At 37.1% G+C, this 24,533-nt stretch overlaps 1 protein-coding gene across 1 annotated transcript; it reads right to left on the bottom strand.

Annotated features, from left to right (window-relative positions):
* Nucleotides 1-1,887: 1,887 nt before the first annotated feature.
* On the bottom strand, nt 1,888-4,861 carry LOC142171721 (uncharacterized). The gene is made up of 2 exons (XM_075235415.1): nt 4,242-4,861; nt 1,888-2,104 (listed from the first exon to the last, which is right to left on the bottom strand). The coding sequence occupies exons 1-2, from the start codon at nt 4,859-4,861 to the stop codon at nt 1,888-1,890; spliced, it is 837 nt and encodes a 278-aa protein (XP_075091516.1).
* Nucleotides 4,862-24,533: the final 19,672 nt, after the last annotated feature.

The following is a 24,533-nucleotide window of genomic DNA, read 5'->3' as shown; positions in this document are numbered from 1 at the left end:
AGCAAAGTTATTTGGCCATGGATAACAAAAATGAAAAGTTTATGTTTTCATTTACCTTTTTGTTCCGAGCTGTTAGTGTTCTTGAAGGGCTATCAATGCTTTGGACCTCTACAACTTCTTCTGGGTTAGTGTATTTCTTTTTCCAATATTTATCTCCTTTGCTGCTATCACTCTCCTCTTGGGATAGGCACTTGTTAGAGGCATCAACGACTACATCGAATGGAATGAGACTTTTGTCAACTGAAGCATGTATCTCTTCTCTCTGAACTTATTTATGTAGCATGGGTCCGTTGCCTGCACGCATCTGAACTACCTTAGACTTTAAAACAAGGAGCTTATCAATCACTAAGACATCCTTGTTGCAGTCTTGAAGGGTATTTATGGTTGGCTCAACAATATTCATCAAAAATTATAAGTGGTCTTCAAGAAGGCTTCCATGCGCCCTTGCCCACCAAGATCTATAGTTAGATGATGTAAACTTCTTCATGTTGGACCCAAAAGGAGGAAATACTGACCTTGACTTAGATCTAGTCAACACATAAATTTGTGCAAGTCTTAACCCTTCTTCTAATGAGGCCTCACGAAAATCTCGCTCCAAGCGACTAGAGGTGTCTTGATGAAAACAAAATTGGCGGCTAAATCGATGAGGGTTGTAAGGTTCAATAATAAAGTTGACTCCGTCCCTCAAATGAAGATAATTCGAGCGAATACTCATAAATAAATTTAACCCGAACTCATCTTCCTTACCATCATCATAGTAGTGGTACAGATCAGATCTACGGGGCATTATCGAAGTCCAAATGATATTTTCTCCATTATGTATACGCTTCCTTGCTTCCTCTTTCCCAAAATATCTAGCAGCGCCTTCACCAAAACATGCGGCCATGAGAGGAACAATTGGCCCCTTTGCATACGAAAAATGAGTTTTAAAGTAATGGGCTAACCAACCATACACATAATGAGCTGGAAAGCAAGTTTGGGCAGGATCAAGCAACGAGCACTTTGAAATCTCGTTCAAACCCTTATATATTCTGGCTAAGACCGGGAATGCAAGGCTGACTCTTCGTTTACAAGTAAGATGACACGCGATCTTAAAGGTCCTAGGACAAATGAAGTCACCTTCTTTTGAAGGGAGCACAAAAATACATAACTAACAAGATAGAAAAGCAACCAAGTATGTCTCGTCTTTCTTGTCACCTATAACTCCTAACTTATGGAATAAGGCTTCTTCAACAGTCGACCAATTAACTGCTTCCTCTATGGCCCCGGTAGGATTGTGCATCGATTTTAAACGAGCAGACTTCTTTTTTTTCCTTAATAGAGGCTGAGTATACTTCATTGTCTTTCTGCACCAGAACTCTACCCATTTATTCGCAGAAACCTTTGGATCGTCGCTACCTCCCTCTCGGAGCTGATGGAAGGCATCAAACAAATGCTCACAAGTCCGGGGAAGAAACCTTCCCCCCTTGTCTTACGTGCCTGTAAGCTCTTCAATATTTGGCACAACTTCCTCATAAGGATATCCTGTTATAGGCAGACCGCCGATCTTATAAAATCCCAAAGTGATATGGATAGTTCTCCAACAGAGGTAAGCAATGTATTGGTAACAAGGCACCATGCCTCACAAAAAACCTGCATAATATTTGTATTACGGTCATATGTGAAGAGTGAAGCATATACGACGTCATAAATTCTTACACCCTCCATGGTCAAGCGACACCTACTTAAGACGTCTTATGCCCATTCCCAATAGCCAGAAACATAATGAAATTCACCGTCGAACGACAAATCATTGCCCCAATAAGTTTTCTTGTTAATAATTCGACGCCCCATGCATGGTAAGGTACTCGCAACATTCCAAGCATGATGATTAGTGGTGCAAAGCATTCATGTCTTGGGAGGACGACTATTGTATTCAAGTGTCCAGTCTGTCAAATAAGGTGGGTCCCTCAAAGGTACCCATGAAGTTGCAGCATATTGGTCGACTAGTGACCTATCAACTGGTAACCTTGTCTCCATCTTGCTTCCCTTATGGTCCGAAATAATAAGGCATTGCGAATTAGAGGAAAAAAGTCTTGAGTCTTTGAAGTAAACCATGTTTAGACTGCAAAAAGAGAAAAGTGTTTATTAGCACTTAAATTAGAAGTGTAGTATTCATGGTCTTAAATCCATAATATAATCTCAAGACTAATCTTACCAAGTATGAAAATGTCAAAATCCTTTGCTTGGACGGTGTAATGGTCTTTGCCACAGATAAAGAAAATCAAATTCTCAGACAAGATAAATTTTTGGCTCAGACGGTGTAATGGTCTTTGCCTCGGATAAAAGTAAAATATTTGGCTTAAACGGTGTAATGGTCTATGCCACAGATAAAGTAAAGTCAATTCTTCAAACAAAATAGAGTCTGCAGCTTGGATGATGTAATGGTCTTCGCTTCAGACAAAGTAAAATCTTTGGCTCAAACGGTGTAATGGTTTTCGCCTTAGATAAGGTAAAATCAAATCTTCAAAATAATATTTTTGGCTTAGACGGTGTAATGGTCTATGCCTCAGATAAAATAAAGTTAAATCTTAAAACAAGATTAAGTCTTTAGTTCAGACGGTGTAATGGTCTTCGCTTCAGACAAAATAAATCTTTGGCTCAGTCGGTGTAATGGTCTTTGCCTCGGATAAAAGTAAAGTCTTTGGCTTAGACAATATAATGATCTTTGCTACAGATAAAGAAAGTTAAGTTTTCAAATAAAATGAAGTCTTTAGCTCAGACGGTGTAATGGTCTTCGATTCAGACAATGAATCTTCGGCTTAGACGGTGCAATGGTTTTTGCCTAAAATAAAGTAAAATCTTTGGTTTAGACGGTATAATGGTCTATGCCTGAGATAAAATTAAGTCAAATCTCCAAATAAAATAAAGCCTTTAGCTTAGACGGTGTAACGATCTTCGCTTTAAACAAAATAAAATCTTTGATCTAGACAGTGTAATGATCTTCACCAAAGATACAGTAAAGTCTTCGGCCTAGACGGTTTAATGGTTTTAGCCTCGGACCTTGAAAAACTTTCATCTCGTACGAACTATTGCCTCTGCCTCGTATGAAGTGATGTCTTTGCCAAAAAAGTAAAATTTCGGACATGGTAAAATTTTAATCACTTAGAATTTGCTGTTTTCTTGAATTCCGGCAAAAATAAAATAAAAAAAACACTGAAAGGAGAAAGGTCACCTGTCGAATTGCAAAGGGAGAAGACTAATACTGTTTCAATATCTTTTCTCGGGTCTGATTACCTGCAAGGAATCATGAACATTAGAATAAAGAATCAAGGACCAAGACCCTCAGAAGAAATATAGTTCCCATGATATATTCTATCCTGCTTGGCGGGTGGTGCAAGCATTTGGCGATCTCTGTGTTGATATACAACCAAATATAACATGACTAATTATCCAGAGGATACATCACGGTTAATGCATACGTTTGAGGTCATTCGATATAATAGTCATTATCACTCTAACACATAAATATGATGATACAAATTACAATCCCACTGTAATTTCTACCATCTAAAATAGTTAGAAACTGCAGTACTTGGTATGTTAACACTTTAAGATCAGAACATGCAAATTTCTATGGCATTGAAAACTTACATAAATATCCATAGAATAATGATGGTCAACACCCAACTTTTCATATAAGAAAAAAAAAGGAGCTTATTTAAAGTCAAAAATATGCAACGAGAAAAGTATTATGTTTCGATTTCCATAGATGTTTGCGTGGATGCAAGTATTAGTTTGAAAAATGGAAATTAAGCAGAATATCTCCTTGCTTTGTGAGAGGAAGCTGGCCACTAACATGCACTTGTCCAAAAAGATACTACCACTGCCAAGGTTATTTGTATACAAGAATTACTACGCAGCGTTCGTAAGTATCCTTGGACTCTATTCTTGCAAGATTTTTGCCAGAGCCATTAAAGTATACCATGGCTAAATGATATGGACAAGTCTTACTTATGGGTAGGAAGTGACAAAATCATGAATAGGACATAAGCAAAAGAATGACAGTGCACTTAGTCCTATTTAGAAGCATAGGCGAATCCAGAAATTTAACTTTATGGGTTCAAGATTTAGACTCTAGGATATACCTCAAGGTACTATACAATAATAATCGAACGAAATACGAACAATGATATTTAATATATATGTAACAAGTACTGAACCATCTAACATAATATATATTCAATAAATATCACCATTACAATTGTACCCGACGGGTTATCATGTTTTGAAAACGATCAATAATCGCATCGTTAGGTACACTTTCAAATACTTCATCTTCTATATAACAAACTAAACAGTCATTCAAAAATTCATCACCAATTCTGCTACACAAGTCATTTTTGATGTACTTCATTGAAGAAAAAGCTCTTTCTACCGTTGCAGTAGCGACATGCAATATCAGACTTAACTTCACAAGCAAAAACACAAGTCTCCAAGTCTTGTACAAATCTGTTTCAACTAATGTTTCTGAAAGATCTCCTAGTCCTTTCAAGTTAGAGAAATCATTGTCTTCTTTCACAAAGAGAATATAGTTGTCAAGCTCGAAACTGAGATCTTCAAGCTTTGAACCACTAAACTCATGAGGATAAAGTGTAGCAAGTTTCATAATTCTCTCTTTATCATAATTTTCAAAAGAATTATCCGAACACAAACTAGTCATACCAAGAAGTAGATTACTATTCACCGCATCAAAACGACTGTTAAGCTCCGAAAGTTGCAAATCAATAACAATATTAAAAATTTCGACATGCAAATGATGAGAATATGTAACACTTGAACTCTTACGCTTTGACTTTCCAAGATGATAGTTCTTATCCATTTCAGGGATCACAATATCATGCTTGGCACAAAATGAAGAGGTGTCATCTATCAAAGATTCTCATTTAGATTCTCTCATCACTTACAATTGGCTCTTGGCGAAACCAACAAGCTTCGTAGCATTTACAATATCCTGATCTTTTTTTTACAAAGCCATATTCAAATTATTTGTGATTGCTAATGTCACGACCCAAACCGATGGGCCGCGACTGGCACCCAATACCTTACTCAACCGAGTACCAACATAATGTATCTTTTCGTATCATACTATCATAGATAACTGAGCTGGAGAGGCTGTCGTGAGATAAGTAGAATACAACATGAAATACCAACTTATACTTAAGATATATGGGTATATAATGCCAAAATAACCACTCGTATACTGAACATAGGCCGATAAGGTCGTACAATCTTTCACGTACACGACATATGTCTACAAGCCTCTAAGGATACATAAATGTTATAAAGATCGGGACAGAGCCCCGCCATACCAATCAGCATATGTCCTAATCATACTGACCAATAGCAACTCCAGAGCAAATGGAGCGCACCAACATCTTCCTGTCAGAAGATATAATAATAATTCACATGGGGAATCAATAATATAGACACCCATAGTACTTCTATGAATAGAGTCAGAGTCAGTTGTGAAAATTGTGCATTTGCTCGTTTCGTTTGTATCGTATTGATCATGCCAAAAAGAGAGAAGGGATAGCCTTAACATACCCGAACCGATTTTCTTGAGAAAGATTGCACCGTATTCCCTTATAATTGTAAAATCTCACAATAGTAACATAAATTCAATGCCTACCAAGTGCTCCATCATGTGTTATTTGGTATTGGGGTAGGAAAATATTATGATTTCCTTCAATATGTTCTGACGTGAGTTTTTAATAGAAAGAACAGTATACTTGAATCTCTTGAAAATCTAAGAGATCAAATGAAGCAAAATGGTCACAATTCTTTAAGTGTGTTTGAATGGGTGTGGGCCCACTTCAAGTGGTGACTAAGCCACTTTAATCTTCCACAATATGACATCTATGCAAGACTTTTAAGAGTCATTTTAATTATAAGGGGGGCTGCTACGTTTTTGGGCCTCTTAGGCCTTAACCCAAGGTCTTAATTACCCACTAATGTCTTGTTTAATTAATTAATCCCCATTAACTAATAATAAACCAATTACTCGTATAATTAAGAATTATCTCAAATTATTTAAAATACTACTCAGTTTTAACATACTTTATACACCTTACTATTATGGTCATGTGGTACCTTGTATGATACTAGTCCATAAATACTAAGTATTTTAGCTCGGGTCGTATTTTATCCAAAATATCAAACTTCGACGAAATTTTAACGTACGAAAATGTAGGATGTAATAACTCATTTCCGAGCTTTCATCAATTTGCTTATGGCATACTTTTATGTACGAAAACATGAGGTGTAACAACTAATAATTTTAATATCAAATGCATCATATGCACAAACTCAAAAGATCTTATGTCATTCACTAGACTTTTTGCCACTAATCTCTCAAGATAATTTGCACCCTCACTTGCAAGAAACTCAAGTATATTAATGATTGACGAGAATAATGCAATAAAGTTACGCACTGTCTTAAAATGAGAACCCCATCGGGTATCACCTGGTCTATGGAGTTCAAGTTCTTGATTTAGTCCATTTCTTGTATGAACTTCACCAAGCACTTGTAGCTCTTCTAATCTTTTTTTTGCCTAATTCTCTCCTAGCATATCCCTACGCTTAAAAGAACTTCCAACAATATTCAAGATATTAGCAACAATATCAAAAACCCAATAATATTGGGAACCGATGAACCTTCTATAAAGTGGAAGGTTTTGATCTCTTAAAACTTTGTGAAGATCAACTTTTTTATAATTATTAAAAAATCCCACAAGTTAATGAAGTACACATTAAAGAATAAAATTAATTAGGTGGGTCCTCATCTTTTAAGGATAGAAACACACCTCTTTAAATGGGAAGGGAAAAAAAAGCCAATAAGTAACAAAGAAGTCAAACATAACTCAAATAAAATTGTGGACCTCTTTAAATTGCAATAAAAATTATGGACACATAGATTCGAACTCCAGTCTTCCATGGAATGAGCGGAACTTTGCCTATTAATTTTACCACTGAACCCATAGCCTCATTTAGTCTATGGGTTCAAACACTAATATATGATCATATTTCAGTAATTTTGCACAGTATATTCCCGGGTTCTATCGAAAATTATGGGTTCAATTGAATCCGTATCTATAGCGCTAGATCCGCCCCGGTTTAGAAGTGCCATGACGATAGAAAATTGGTCAAAAGTAGAAACTAGCCATGCATTCAGCAATGATTAATCTAAGTACAAAAGGTATTTATTTTTAATCATGGAGGTAAGCATTAAAGTGTTATGGCTATCTCTTAGCCATAGTAAAAGAAAAGGAAAATTACCTTCTGAAAGAACAAAAAGGAGGGACTCTAGTCTTCTAAAATTACTAAAAAAGCTGGCAGGGTAAAATATATTGTTTTGCTTTCCTATTTATAGAGATGAAAATAGAGTAAGGGTAGAGTCCTAGACGGAGATGGACATTATCATCAGATACCATCCAATTTCAAATAAGGGATTCTAATCTGATTAGGAGATAACAACGTTATCCGGATAATCTTGAGCAGAAACTCTATTGATAATTTAAACTCTTCTGGCCATGAGTTTATATCCCAGCTCAAATGTAATTTGCAGAAGCAACCAAACTCATCTCCCAGGTGGATTGATGCAAATATTCCCTAGAATTTTGTTATATATATAACAAAAAAAAAGTGCATCTTAGATGACTTTTTAAGGAAACCATTCCCGAATATCAATTTTGTGTCCATATATGGACCACGTAATTCCTAGGCAAGGTTATGATTGCCTCATGCATTTAATTAATTGACTTGAAAACAAAAAATATTACTCATACTTCAATCCTAGTCTTCGGAGATTAGTATTTGACAAGTCTTGAAGTAGGGGTCATTTGTAAACATATACAAATTTTATTGGATTTAAATCTATAAAATAATTTGGACCATATTAAATTTAAGATATTAGTCCAAACAAGTATTGTGGCTAATAAATTGGGTTAATTATATATGTGTTGGGCTAGTCCATTTAATTAGACTACAAATTAAACGATAAGCACACTTCATTAGCCCAAGGTCCAAATGGCTATTAGCCTGTCTTATAGCCCAGACTCATGCCATGTGTCAAGTGATGTGGCAATCCAAGTCAAAAGAACGAGCCAACAAAATCATGCCACGTGTCAAATGATGTGGCAATCCAAACCAAATAAATGAGCCAATGAAATTGTGCCACGTGTCAAGAAGGCTGGCAATCCAAGTCAAATCAACAACCAATAGAGTGGTGCCAAGTGTCTAGATGGTATTGGTCAGTTCAAAAGGACCAATCAAATCGTAGAGCCACACCACTCCCTACAACTATAAATAGAGGTTTTCATAAAGCTAGAAGACACGAGAATTAAGAACAAGAAGCAAGCAAAGAGCTCGTGGATCAAATGCTGCATATTTCTCTACAAGCTACAAGATCAAGCACTCAAGCTACAAGTTCAAGATCAAGAACAAAGTCAAATCAAATACCAAGGCGTTCAAGATCAAATTACTTGTTCGTGATCAAAATCAAATTCAAGTTCAAGAAGGAGATTCAAGACCAAGTTCTACAAGCCCTTGAATCAAAATCAAAATCAAAATCAAGCTCATCAAGATAGTTTATATTCTTGAAGAATAAGAGAAATACTATAGAGATTGTAACACTCATCATTTACTGAAATCGAATACTACATTTGTTGTGCAATTTTTCAGTTTTGATTATTTATTTTTCTCGACGCGAAATTTATTTTTACAAAGGTAAAATGACACCTAGAGCCCCATTTAAAGATTTAATGACCAAAATGCTCCCAGTTTTTAAAAATGGCGCGCTCTGCCCCAAAGTTTTAGTTTATCACACGTGTGCCTCACCCTTTATGCCCGGTACCTTCTTTCTCTTTCCCAATTTCAAAATACACAGCTGTCTCTAACAGTTCTCTTTAGAACGCGAATTTTCTGCAAAATTCCTCAAATCCCGTTTCTAAATTCCCGTTAGGTTTCAATTTTCATTGTTCCTCTTCTAAAATTTAGCAATGTCAAGCTTTAATTTCGAGAAAAAAGTGTTGAAATCTTATGGGTAGAAAGCACTCTCTTAATCGTGCAAGACATTTCCAACAAATTTCGCCTCCACCACAGGTTACTGATCCAATTTCACCTTCATCACATGTTTCTGATATTGATATGAATTTCAAAAATCAGTCAGTTACAATGTGTGAGTCTTATATGAAAGATGCTCCTAGCGGCCATGCAATTGCAAAATCATCTTCGGCAAGTGGATCTCAAGTAGTTAGTTTGATAAGAACGTGTTCGCAAAGGGCTAAGGCATGAGATATTGTTGGTTCTCCAAGTTCTAAGCAACAACATATTGATGTTTCTCAAACTGTTCGGAAAACCCCCTTAAGTGGTCACACAAATGGATAATCATCTTCGAATGGATCTGGAGCAGCTAGTTTGAGAAGAACGCGTTCTAAAAGTACTAAGGAACATGAAATTGGTGGTTCTCCAAGTTCTAAGCAATGATAATTCGATGTTCTCAAACCGATTTGAGGCATGCAAAGAAGAGGAAGGTTTCTGAATCCGATATTCTTCATAAAAAGCATGTTGACTCCTCTTCAAAGGTAAATTTTGGAATGTTTTGAAGTTTTATGTATGTTAGAGCTTACTTATTAAGAGCTAGTTCCTCTACTGTATACCATGTGACATACTTATATATGTGTGTCTATTTAACTCTAACAAGTTGAGTTAATATTGAGGCGTTTTTCTTTTAGTGGGCCTTACGTGGCAAGGCTCATAATTAATCAAGGCCCCAAAATAATACGAAATAAAAAAATGTAAAATGACAATTAGAGCCCCATTTAATGATTTAATGACCAAAATACTCCCAGTTTTAATAATAGTGCACTCTGCCTCAAAGTTTCAGTTTATCATACGTGTGCCCCACATTTTATGCTCGGTACCTTCTCTCTCTTTCCCAATTTCAAAATACACAACTGTCTCTAGCAGTTCTCTTTAGAACGTGAATTTTCTACTAAATTCCCCAAATCTCGCTTCTAAATTTCTGTTAGGTTTCAATTTTCATATTTTCTCTTCTAAAAGTTAGTAATGTCAAGCTTTAATTTGGAGAAACAAATGTTGAAATCTTATGGGTAGAAATCACTCTCTTAATTGTGCAAGACCATTCTATCCAATTTCACCTTCCCCATAGGTTTCTGATCCAATTTCACCTTCACCACAGGTTTCTAATATTGATATGAATGTCGAAAATCAGTCAGTTACAATGTGTGAGTCTTATATGAAAGATGCTCCAAGCGACCATGCAATTGCAAAATCATCCTCGATAAGTGGATCTCAAGTAGTTAGTTTGATAAGAACGTGTTCGCAAAGGGCTAAGACACGAGATATTGCTAGTTCTCCAGGTTCTAAGCAACAACATACTGACGTTTCTCAAACTGTTCGAAAAACACCCTTAAGTGGTCACGCAAATGGATAATCATCTTCGAATGGATCTGGAGCATCTAGTTTGAGAAGAACGCGTTCTCAAAGTGCTAAGGAACGTGAAATTGGTGGTTCTCCAAGTTCTAAGCAATCAGAACTCGATGTTTCTCAAACTGATTTGAGGCCTGCAAAAAAAGAGGAAGGTTTCTGAATCCGGTATTCTTCATAAAGAACAGGTCGACTCCCCTTCAAAGGTAAATTTTGGAATGTCTTGAAGTTTTATGTATGTTAGAGCTTACTTATTAAGAGCTAGTTCCTCTACTGTATAACATGTGACATACTTATATATATGTGTCTATTTAAATGCAACTTAATGTAAGGGATAAGCTCAAATATAGTATTCATTTCAATTCTGATATTGTTAGTGATTTGAAAAGAAAATTATCAACAACACAAGTTAGGCTTTTTAGGTCAACTTATTTTGGGTATTTGTTGGATTTACCTATAATAGAAATGCGATCGCAGTTGATATATTCTTTGTTGGCGATAGAGGTTGAAAAAGAAAATGAGGGTGAAATGCAAATTGTTGTCAATGTAGTTAAGCTACATTTTGATTTGTCTGAGTTTGCTTGTGTGACTAGATTAAAATGTACCGGTGATATACGTCTCCCCACTCGTCCCAAGGGAAAGAAGAACTGTTTGATTGAAAAGTACTTTGTGGATTACCTTTCTCTTGCTAAGAAATACCTTTCGGATTATTTTCTTAATAAAATATTTGAGTCTGATGAAGATGTTGTGAAGGTGGCAGTGTTATTTGTGATAAACTCCTTTCTCTTTTCTATTAAGAACACCAAATTGGTTGATAGGAGTTACTTTGACTTGGTTGAGGAAGGTGATTATAATAGTTGTCCATGGGAAAGAGTTGTATGCAAGGCTACCCTGGAATCAATGTTTGGCATTTTGGATAGGCAGCGACACTATTATCGGATTTTTGAGTTTCCTTTGGCTATTCAGATATGGTTCTATGCATATTGTGGATATGAGCATAATAATGTTGCTATTCGGTGTGGGAATAAATCTCCACGAATTCTTAGATGTAAGGTTACAAGGCAGCTAAAGTTCGAGGAATTACATGAGAAAATGTATGTTTTTTCCTTCTGACAAGGTAAATTATTTTCTTGTTTCCCTATGTATTTTCAGTTAATAGTGGTATATAATTTGATACACTCATTTATATTTTTGGTATACCAAGCCATTGTATAACTATGACTCTTTTTTGGTCTTATGTAAAATAGTATACCAATATACTCATTTATATTTCTGGTATACCAAGTCACTGTATAAATTTGACTTTTCATATGTAAAATAGTATACCATTAGTAAATACTTTTTTTTTTAAAAAAAACTAAGTTTTAGATGTTTGTTTCAGTTAATAGTGGTATATCCTGTGATATACCCATTTGTATATCTGGTATACCAGGTCACTGGTATAACTGTGACTTTTTCTTATGTAATATAGTATATCATCAGTAAATACTTCTTTTTTCTAACTTATTAGATGTTTGTTTATGTAGTTGAATTTAAGAAATATGTCTCTTGACAACTTGGAGAATGACGCGACAGATAATGTTGATCAGAAACACCCTAGTTCAGATGATAATTTTGTTGATCATCCACCCGAGAGCTCAAAAAGGCAGGTGAAAAGGCAGGGGAAAGCTGCATTTGACTTGGACAATAAGGTGGCAAATAATGACCTTATTGATCCTCCACCTCAAATATAAAAAATACAAATCAAAGTTGTAAATGACTTGGAGAAGGAGATGGTAGAGAATATTCATGACAAACGTCATAGTTTAGGGAATAACTTTGTCGACCCTCCACTTGAAAAAATAAAAAACAGTCTAAAGTTAAAAATACCTTACACGTAGGTAATGACTGGGAAGTTAAGTTCAAGATTTTGGCAGATGACCAAGAGGAATTTAAGAAAGAAGTATTTTTATTGAAGAAAGAAGTATAGTTATTGAAGAAAGAATATAAGGATGAACTAGTGATTTTAAAGAATTATCTTGCCGAGAAATTTGTGGAGGTGCTCGATGCCAAAAACTTGTTGTGACCAAACACACCCACGCAAGTATACATGGTCATCAAGTAATAGAGTAGTGAGTAGAGTATCGTTCCCACGGATACTTATGATTAATTTCTCACTGATTCAAACTCAAACAAGTTATCGATTCAAGAGATTTCTCACAAAATGTGTAAGTGACTAATTTACTACCTACGAAACTATCAAGCAATGAAATAACTAGAGATCAACCACAACACTTGAGCAATTTCGGATAAAAATCAGTAGGAGAGGATATTCCAGGGTCATATGCTAGCTAACAATCTTGTTGCGTTCTTGGTTTACAATAACTACTTGATTTATCTGGAATGTTGATTGACAGGGTTGTTATTACTCGTAAGAATCTGCCGAGTTCTTACTCGCCTATTCAAGCTAACTTAATGCCTATATGTCTATGGAATTAAGACTAACAAGAATGCATTTACACTTCCTATATTTCAACCAAGCAAGGCAATTAGATATATTTCTATCCTAATTGTGAATTTGTTCCCCGATGCCCGAGTTCAAGAACTTGCTCTATTTAATCCTATATTAAATCTAGAATTCTCACTTTCGAGCTCAACTCTAGATTCGTAGATAGTATTTCACTGTTAGCTACTCATAAAAATAATTAAGAACATAATTAAATAAATAACCCAATATGATAAAATCAAACTCGTCAATTTAAACTTCAAATGCCAACATTCATGTAGCACCCATGATCCCAGAATAATAAAATAATATTTTCAAACATAAAATCAATGAACACTAGAAGAAGAATAGAATAATTGATCAAATCCGTGCTCCCGAGTATTTCCTACTTTAGTTTTTCTCTCAAAGTCACGTACCCCTACTCAAAATATGTTTAGTTTGGATTTTATATGAATTGGGGGAGTCTTGGGATCGAAATAGGGCACTTTCACGTCTTGAGCGCCCAAGACAACATGGGGCGCTAGCCCTGGCACTGGGCTTCTTTACATATTGTTTTGTGCGCCACATGTAGTGCCCACGCTGCTTGTGTCGCTCAACTGGGCACTTTTTCCTTTTCTTCCCATTTTCGCTCCAATTCGCGCACTTGCATCCCAAATCGCATCTGAGTGGTTTCTACATAGAAATAGCACAAATTAGCACAAATTATTATATTATACATCCGAAATTTATGAGATATAAGCATAATGTGAGGCAATATATATAAAAATATGCATACATTAAGCCGAATATCCGTATACTAATATTTCTTGTTGTATTATTTTTATATTTTTTGGTAGTTTAAAGTTAATAAGTATTTTTTGAAATTTCTGATGTATCACCAACACAACAAAGATGTCAAAAAAGATAAAGATAGTGATGGTGATACTAATCAAGATGCGGTCGATGAAAATAAAGCCAAAAAATATATACTAGTATACTGTTGTATTATGTTGGTCTATTTTTGTGGTTTCAACATACTGATTATTTCATGTTAGTTGCGATTTGTTTGCCTGTTATGTAATAAGAATTTTAAAAATGTTTTAGTGTCTGGCTCTGGAGAGGATGCCCATGATACCAAGAAAAATGATGCCAATAATGAAGATGTGAATTTACAAGGGATCAAGGAAGGGACTTCTAGTAAATAACTTTATAGTTCTATATTTTTTTATGTTTATCTTTCTGACTGCTTGATGCATTTTTATGCAGCACCAGTAAGTTGATGTTGGAGTTGTGGATGATGATAAGTGGCTTGAAATGTGTGATTTAGAGGCTCATAAATTAATATGTGAGCTTGGTAACCAAACAACAACTGAAGATATTCTATCTTGTTAGATGCCTAAATAGTCAGGTGATGAATATGTTCCAGTTGTTGGATTCGTAAACAATCAACAACGGAAATATTTCCAGATTATGAGGTTGAGATGAGCGACTCTCAGATTCATAAACTAACTTCTAAGACTGTGAATCAATCCATAGGTGTAGATCATGTAATGTGTTCTATGCCAAATTGCTCTACACTTGAAGGTTCTCCAATGTCTTCTTTGCCGATTCAGTCAACTCGTGAAGAGGTTCAAGATTATGAGGTTTCAAATTACTCAAGTCAAGAAGATGCAACAACAATGAGAGAACCTGTTATACCTTGTGTTGTTGTGAAAGGGGATCACCATTTTAATACCTCAATTACAAAAGAAGTTCCTCTACTAGTTACTCATGAGTTTCTCAGTTTGTTGAAAGAAAGTTAATTGTAACTCGCAGGTAATGTTACAGTTTTACTTATGATTGATTGTAATTTTATTTATGATACTTTTGAATAGATTATTTATATATTTATTAAATCTTCAGGAAGAAGGTATACGAAAAGAAGGATGATATACTTGAGCACGAGTTTGATCTTGGAATTGCATGCATAGATCAGAGGAAGTGATTTTTTGAACTACACTATGCTGGTATAGGTATCAGTTTGATAGTATGTCAACTGATGTTATTTTTCATTTTTGTTTAGTTGACAGGTTTGTGTATGTATTGGAGTAATGCCTTTTTTTTTGCAATATATTGATGTGATATTCTACTACCTCTAGAAAAAAGCTAAACATGGAAATGTGAGGATGACAACGATTGATAATTTGTTTTTAGTTGTAACATTCAAGAGGTGTTCGCTAAATCAACTTCAAGGAGTACACATGTAAGAAACAAGATGCTCGACCTGACCAAAAAATAAAAAAGAGTATGTGCTTGGGTATTACATTCTTTGTAACACTCCATGGGTTGACGTTGATTATGTGCTTATGTCAACTAATGTGAAAACTGCATGGCATTGGTTATTGTGTGTCTTGTCTTTCTATGATGGGTACATATACATATACGACTCTATCGGATTTGCAAGTCATGATGCAGTTGTTCGTGAAGCGTTGCCGTCATTTGCTGTCTTAATACCATTGTTGCTGGCCGCTACTACATTTTATGAGCAAAGACATGACATTGCAAGGGATCGCTCTCATTTTTTGGGAAAAGCAAATCTGGCTGATCCATTTTCTCTTTTACCAGTGAATGGCTTGCCTCAACATGAAAAATCGTAAGTTGTTATGTTGTTTTATATAATCTTCTTTCGTTTTTCCTATTTTATTGTTATCTTATATTCTTTTTTATATGTTTTTGTATGTAGTAATTGTGATGTATATTGTTGTTCATTTGCCGAGTATATCATTGAAGGCAAGAAGATTCCTGTAGACAACAACATCTTTGATTCTGAACGTCTTCAAACCAGATTTGGAACGTTATTATACCATTATGGGAAGAAGAAGAAGCAGGTGAAAAATCTAGTTAGTGAAGATGAGGCCACCGGAATATTGGACAAATCTTGTGTTTCAAAAAGAGTGGGTATTATTGGTGGTGTTGATTAATTAGTATTCTCATTCAACTTTGTGGAAAAGTAGTATTATAGTTGTAATTGCGAAATAACTTATGTACTTTAGGAATTGCTAGATTTTTGCTTCTGCGTATGGTATATGTAATGACCTGACAGGTTATTTTGAGCTCTTGCATGTCGCTCGGCAGTTTAAGGCCTTGGGTAGCTTCACTTCATGTTTTATGACTTGTATGCGTAGTCAGAATCAAATTTCGGGAAGTTTAGAGTTGATTCGGATGGAAAATTCTAATTTCTGAAGCTTTAAGTTGGAAGAATTGACTAAGGTTTGACTTTTAGGTAAACGACCCCGAAATCAGGACTTGAAGGTTCCAATAGGTTCGTATGATGATTTTGGACTTGGGCGTATGTTCGGGTTGAGTATCGGGTCGCCCGGGAATATTTCAGCGCTTATTGTGGAAAGTTGGCATTTTGAACGTTTTAGAATTTCCTAAGTTTGGTTTGAGTGGACTTTGGTCATATCGGTGTCTGTTTGGGGTTCTGAGCCTTATAATAGGTTCGTATCGTGATTTGTGCATAAAGTTTGGCGTCATTCCAGATTATTTTGATATGATTTGGACGCGTTCGTCGAAGTTTGGAAGTTGAAAGAAAGATTGTTATCATCGATTCATGATTTTTATGTTATTTGTAGCGTTTCGAGCCTTTGGATAAGTTTGTATAAGATATTGGGACTTATTGGTATGTTCGGGCGAGGTCCTGAGCGGCTTAGGTGAGTTTCGGGGTAGTTTCTGACCATTTCTTGGCCATTTTTAATTGCTAGTTTTTGGCTACATCAGTGTGCATCGCGATCGCGGACATTGGATTGCATTCGCGAAGAGCAAAATGGGAGAAAAGGGCCTGTGAATCGCGTTCGCAGAGGCAGATTCGCGTTCGCAAAGAAGAAATTTCTGCTGCACATGGCTCATTTTGGAAGCTCATATCATGCAATCTATAAGGAGTTTGGATATGATCCAAAAATGAGAGTTGTATCTCTTGGTTTCTAGTATTTAGAAAGTCAAACCATTTGTCATTTGTAGTTCTGAAAAAAAAAGTTTCTACTATTTTACTAGAGGTTATCTAGAGAAGTTAGGAGCTTGTTCTTCGCGATCGCGGTTGGATTTCTGCGATCGCAAAGGGCAATTTTGAGCTGAGAAAAGTCGTGCTTCGCGATCGCCAAGGGTAAATACCTGGACAGAAGCTATATTTTGGGAGTTTCTGCCATTTTATCATATTTGGAGTTATGGAGCTCGGATTGAATCGATATTCGCCATATGGATTGGGGTAAGTGTTCTCTACTCGGTTTTCATTATATTTCATGAATCCATCCTCGTTTTTGGCATTTGGTTGATTATTTAAAAAGATAAATTGGGGGGTTTTGTCTAAAGTTTCATAAAGTGAAAATTTGAGTTTTGAACGTCGATTTGGAATTGGATTTGACTGAAACTAGTATGGTTGGAATCATAACTGAATGAGTTGTCAAATTTTATATGTTTTGTCGGGTGTTGGGAACGTGGGCCCGGGGGTTGACTTTATTTTCTTTTCGAGTGGAGTTGGGAATTATTATAAATTAATTTATTACGACTATTAGAATATATTTTTATTGGTTTGCACATTGTTTGACTAGTTTTGAAGCCACATGCATCAGTTTGAGGTGTTAGAGTGGCGTTGGAGCCAGTTATGGAACTTTAGAGCGAGGTAAGTCTCCTGTCTAACCCTATGAGGGGGAATTTACCTCGTAGGTGTTATATTCTTATGTGCTACATGTTGTGGGAGCTACGCACGTATGAGGTGCCGAGTGTCCGTGCATATGCTAGAATTTCTGATTTTTTCCGGGTAGACTTAGGTTCACGCCATGCTATAATTGTACTATTTGAGTCATCTTGCTCGTTTAATTCCTTTATTTCGCGTTACGACTTAAGACTAGACTTACATAGGGTGATAGACTCGCTATTGTAGAGATGTAACGATCTACTTAATAATCCGTGGAATAATTTGTTCTTCCCTTATGAATTCTTCTCGCATTGTGCATTTTCATCGCAAAGCTTTCCTTAAAGTTCATAACTCACATGTTTATTCGTGACTGGGGTCAAGGACCCGTTTAAGCTTCATATTCTAATAGGATCAGGTCGATCGCCTCAGCAGGATTATGTACCTTATTCTTATGGGAGTGGGACATTCGCCTCGGCAGTATAATAGATGCATCTATGGTTCATGTCATTTGACCCTCGGCGGTGTACACATTATTATGGGATCGGGTCGTACGCCTCGACATTTCCATCAAATACTCTTATGGGATCAGGACGTTCGCCTCGGCAGCACAGCGCGTAATATTTGACAAGAAACCATCGCATCAGTGTGTTTTCCTGATTTGAGTTGTGACGACCTATCTAGTGAGGTCCATTTCATATATACTCTGGTTGAGTAGGTAACTGATAATTGAGAGCTTAAATTTACTGTTCGGAGGAGGATTGTACCACGTACCTATATTTGTTTATACTGTTTATTACTCTGCCATATATTTGTTTACTTCCTACTGTATTTGAGTTATTAAACCACTAGTAAGTGTCGATGTTGACTCCTTGTCACTACTTCTTCAGTGTTAGGCTAAATACTTACTGGGTACGCGTTGATTTGCATACTCATGCTAATTTTCTGGACCATTGTGTGGTCCATTGTGCGGTCATAACCGTTTTGCTGGCCGCAGATCCCATCGTAGAACCAGTCTGAGAAATTTTTGAAGAAGGTTCTATGGTCCATTAGGTGACCGTAGAATAGGTTTGCAGACCGGTCACAGAATGAGGCAAAATCGCCCAGTTTTGGAGGGCAATTGTGCGGTCCATTTTGCGGACCGCAGAAGCATTATGCGGTCGTATATGCGACCGCAGATCTGTGTCGGGGCTTTATTTTGCCAATCTTTTTAACCCGATCCCCATTTCATTTATCTAGTTTAAGGGTTCATTTTTGACGAGATATCTGATATTTTAGAGAGAGGAGAGAGCTATCCTAGAGAGAGAAAGGAGATGATTCAAGGATTTCACTACTCAAGTTGGATCAAGCCTTGGAATTTCATCAAGAGGAACTTGCTAGGGTATTTAAAAGGTAAGAATATCTTCCCCCAATTCTCCAATTTCGAATTTGGGTAGAAGATGGCTTAATGGGGAGTGTCATTCTTGGGTGTGAGAGTATTATTCATACATGCATATACCAATAAGGTTTGTGGGGAGATTGTTGAGATCAAATGGGTAAAGATTGGGTTGTGAAGTGAAGGAAATCTTGTGTAAGAACCTTGTAATCAAATTCGCACACCTAGTGTTTGATAAAATGCTCAAATGAGCTGAAACCATGAATACCTTCCTAATTTGTGTTCAATTTTGCTATGTCTCTAGATCGAAGTTACTGGGATTTTCGGAACTGTGTAGTGAATTAAGGAAAGCTCAAAGCGAGGTATAAAGGCTAAACTCTTCTTCTAGTATAAGAATTCTCAAATTCTTGTAAAATTCTATCATGTGTAGTCGAACTTGAAATGCTATTGATATGGAGTATTCAAACCAGTAGAATTGATGCCCGATTGACAAAACGTGTTAGAACTCTCGTGTGTTAATGATTCTCTATTTCTGACTTAATTATGTTATACCCTTGTGGGGATGGAGATATTGTATGAAGCAATGTAATTAAATACTTATTTCTCATATGATGAAGCTTTACGAATTTACACTTGCTAAGGCCAAAGGTGCCAAATAGTTGGTTAGAAGGGAACTCTCTTGTACATATTATTATCATTTTGGTAACTTGACCTGTGGCATTATGGTTACACCTCCACCCGCATACGTTGGGGTGAGGCGGTGAGGCCACTTTGTGTAGAGTTTCTGGTATTGTGATTGCACCTCCACCCGCATACGTTGGGGTGAGGCGACAAAGCCGCTCTGTGTAAAGGTAGTTATAGAGGATCCTCGACTTGAAATTTATAAATGTTATTGGAAGTTCCTAATAAAATCTATTTTGACTTTTATGGCTATCTAAGCCCTATTATTGTTACCATGATTCATCATATTCATGTTGTATTTCCAAGTCCTTGAATAGATGTTTTGGTTTTCATACTAGTACTACTCGACATGTACTAACGTCCCCTTTGCCAGGGGTGCTGCATCATTAATGTATGCAGGTGGTTCCACAACGGGAGGCATTGACCAGTGATAGCGGTACACTCTTTTTCTAGCTGACTTGGTGAGCCTCATTTCATTCCGAGTTTGTGCATCTTTTGTCCCGCGTGTATTATGTTTTGAGGTATAGCTTGAGTCTTGTTGCCAGCACTATCATTGTACTCTTTTATATCTATTAGAGGCTCCATAGACATGGTGTGAGTTATGTATTAGTATTTGAAAAGTCAAGATAGTAATGTTGTATGTGTGTTACATTTTCCACTTCAAACTATGAAAGTATTTGTATTTTGAGACTTTATAAATGAAGTAGCTAATGGTGATAGAATTAGTATTGTTCATGAACCCTCTTGGTTTTAATTGATGAAATGAATTATTCTCTTTATTCATGGGTGAGTTGGGTAGAAGGTATTGTACATGCTTGCTCGGCCGGGGTATCTCAGTTGAGCACCGGTTGCGCTCTCTGAGGCCGGGGCGTGACAAAAGGCGCAACTGTTGTGGGGACTTTACGATGAGTTGCATTCCATGTTATGATCCGCAGCATACAGAGTCTCTATCATAATTATTTATATTTTTCTGTCTAACTTGTATTTCAGACAGATGTTGTATTATTATTGTATTCCTTAGTATATGCTCATGCACTTGGGGTTCCTACTGGATGTTCATTATTGTAGTTCACGTAATTATTATATTTTTACCTTATAATTTATATTTTATACGGAAATTGGAAAATAAAATCACGGGTTTTCTATGAGTACCAGATTTTACTCTACTTATTTAATGGGATTCATGATTTCAAAAATAATAAAATGAGTAACTAAGTTGATTAATCACCGTTAGTTTGCTTGACGGCGACATTAGGTGCTATCACGACCTACAATGGATTTTGGGCTGTGATAGTTTGGTATCAGATCTCTAGGTTCACTTGGGTCTCACGAGTCATGAGCAAGTCTAGTAGAGTGTTTCGAATCGGTACAAAGACATATGTACTTATCTTTAAGAGGCTACAAGGCTGTTAGGAGCACTTCCCTTCTTGATTCCTCGTCGTACGATTTGATTTCCATCGAAGCTTATGCCTTCATTCCCTTCCTACTCATTCTTATACAATGTTGAGTGCTCGTGTTAATTAGGCATCGAGGAGTTACAATGGTACTGCAGACGTAGAGCAGGATGTTTCTCCCTGCGTATTCGAGCGAGTTATTATCATCTTCTTGTGGAAGGGTGTTCTGTCATTTCAGCCCTGTATCAGTATTGCCTATGGTTTAAAGGCTATGCACAGATTATTATGATGTTCATACGTTATTACCGTGCTGTGTTGTTGTGAATGGTAGGTTGCTCGTTTATGGATTGCGACAGTGAATGGCTCGGTAAAAACGATCTTGAGGAGGCTCAGAGTTGGTGGAAATTTACCCGTTCGAGTGCTACAAAGATGGATTATGATTTGAGGCAGTATATTGGCAGCAAAGAAGTAGGAAGGACATGGTGGGAGGTGTCCCATAGTGGTTGAATTGCTATAAGGTCCAGTGTGAACAACAAAGGTCGAGAAGTTGCTTAAGGAGATGGCTTAACGAAGTGGAAGTGGCAGAGTACCGTATGGATTTTGTGGTAGGATAGCCACGTTCCTTGAAAACGTTTAGAGCGATTTGGGAGTCATGGTGGAAAGTGACTAGGTTTACGAATTTTATTTGGGTTGGAAGCTACTGTACTGAGGAAGATTGAATATGGCAGAAAGGAGTTTGCTTGAAATGAATATGGGTGTGAAAACTTGATTATCGTTTTGGATGTAACATGACTTCGAGTTTAGAATGTATTGTCGGACTTTCAGTTGATGTTAGGAATGGGCAGGCTTGTGCAACCGGTGGACGAGCATGGGCTCAGGAAGGTTTACTGATTTCATAATAGTTGTACCTAGTCCGACGCCGTTAGAAGATGTCGGTATAGTATTCCACAGGTGGGTTATCTCATGTGAGTAGGTTAGTGGTTGCGTGATTTTGATGAAGTTTCTACGAAAAGTTCTACCTACTACCCGACAGAGGGTCGAACATACGATTGTGGCTGATAATTCAGAATGTTCATGAAAAGTTTAACAAGGGACTACGAGAAATTTGGCGAGTTGATGGTAATTGAGAAGGTTGGAATCTTAGTGGATTCTACATTATGTGATGGTAGCATAAAGCTAAGCGGGGGGGCTCGCCGTCTATGATTGGTTCACATGGTTATCTGCTTGTGCAATTTCTGGTTATCGGTGCATTGGTGGATTATTTATGACTAAGAAAAGAAAACATCAGGGGTAATTCGAGCAAAAAACTTGATGAATGTGTGCTATATTTTGCCTTATCGATTCATGAAGACTAAGAGTTTATGATTCTTGTGGATGTGATGTACAAGGAAAGTAATTTATCCGGTTGCTTCTTTGGGAGTGTTCATGTGTTGATAACGCACTAGAGTTTGGCTTATATTCGGGACCAAGTCAGAGTGTGTAGCTCTCAATAGTGGTTCTAATGGGTTCGTTATATGGCTGAAGACAGGGATTTTGTAGCAGAGTGTGAAGAATACTTGGGAAATTTTCTATGTTATCAGTGGGTCTGCGGGGCAGTATTGGAAAAATGGGAGAAACAATTTTAGATTTCTAGAAGGTCTTTCATAATGGGTGTACCAGTTTGAGATGTTATTGTGCGCATGAGGAGGGTATGGGATGATTCATGGGTATTGAGACGATGTGGTCCGTGAATTGGGACACTCAGGAGAAGTGTTGTTGAGTTTCATTATGTTCTCGAATGGATCTATTATTATTTCTAAGGCAAGTCAAGAGTAAATTGAAAGAAGTGGGGTCGATTAGTAATGATTTAAATCAACATGATTGTGGTAATGATTAGTTCCTTCGGCGCGTAAGTTATACATGTGGTTGGTGGTTGTATGTACGAGCTTGACAACCACCATAATTTGATTGATTTGGGAGGTATTTGGTTTTAATGGTCTTGTTATGTGTAAATGGATCCCAAAAGAGTTATGCCAACTTAGACCACGACTTGAGGTTTGTATTTTCTGCGGTTATGGGGATTTAGTTGCCTGTTGAAATGATTCTTCTGAAATGAGTTAAGTGAAAGGTTTATAGCCAATGAAGTATTTATTCTATGAGTAGTTCAGGCGTTATGATGAATTCGTGTACTCTCGCGTAGAGGCATGATAGGTACAGTGAGCGGCATGGGAATTGAAAGTTGAGGATCAAGGTTGCGACTCGGTGTTGATGAAAATATCACGAGCTCGGATGGGCAGGGGGGAATTCAGGTGTTCAAAGTAAGCTGGCATTATCTCAGTGCCGTCTGAGAATGGTGTTCTGTGGAAGAGGCATTGTGTATTAATTTGCGGATTCTTGATTTGCACTATAGAGTTTGTACGATTGGAGGTGTGGATGTGCAAACTATGATACCTGGTGCGGAATGTCGTGGGAGTATAACCCACGGGAATACCGTATACGTGTAACATGTTAGTCACTTGATTGTTAAGGATTGAAATCAAGTATGAAGATCATGGTACTATCGCTAATGTGAGAGTTTATGTTTAGAAGGCGCTCTATTCCTTGGTTGTGGACTATTGGGGGGGGAGGGAGGTGTTTCGGATTGTACGACTGCTCATGTGTGTCATGAATAGGGCCATTGTGGATCCTTGGAAGGTCATGGCCCAGTATGGTATGATCAAAATCGGCTTCAGGTCTGTTGGTGGGTCTAATGTGAATGTGTGCTCTACGTGAAGTCAGATGTGTTCATTCAGCATAGCATTGCTTATGGTGGAGTCTTCGGGCATAGGATGTTATTCCCGTCACCAACTATTCCATGTAATACTCTATTGTGCCAGGTGGATTGTGGGACGGCTTGATTATTCGTATGTGTGTTGTGATCCCGTATTGCTTATGGTGTTATATGAGCAGGATGGCTCTCGAGATACAGGTCATTTATTGTACCTTAGTCGTGCTTGGGTTTTGTAGCGTATGACGATATCCGTCTCCCAGGGTTGTATTATGCACTTGGCGTGTTTGTGGTCGATATTCAGGAATTTAGTAAGCATAAGCATTATGGTTGATGGGTGTTTCCTTGTTGGTTATTGTGGAGATCGGGTGGCACTCCGCCCCGGGTATATTGTTTGGATCGGGTGGCCCGCCGCCACGGTTATGTTATTTGGATCGGGTTGCACACCGCAACGGTATCATGTGTGGATCGGGTTACATACCGCAATGGTGAGATGTTGATTATGGTTCCCTATACTTATTTTTGTGTATTTTGTTTCTCATTCTTTGAGAAAGGTTCATAACATCTTTTCGGTTGTTTTATTCGTTACGCGGCTTGGTAGTTTCTTATCAGAGTTCGTTCTTCCTTATGAGTCATATTTGAGCTGTAGCTTGTTGGCGTTGTATGAGATTTTAGACGGTCCAAGCAACTTGTACGGGTTGAGACGAGGTTATTGG

This window comes from Nicotiana tabacum, chromosome 17 (genome assembly GCF_000715075.1).
Source record: "Nicotiana tabacum cultivar K326 chromosome 17, ASM71507v2, whole genome shotgun sequence".
Classification (NCBI taxonomy): Eukaryota; Viridiplantae; Streptophyta; class Magnoliopsida; order Solanales; family Solanaceae; genus Nicotiana; species Nicotiana tabacum.
Note: the sequence above shows the minus strand (reverse complement) of the source record. Positions and strands in the feature narration are given on the sequence as shown.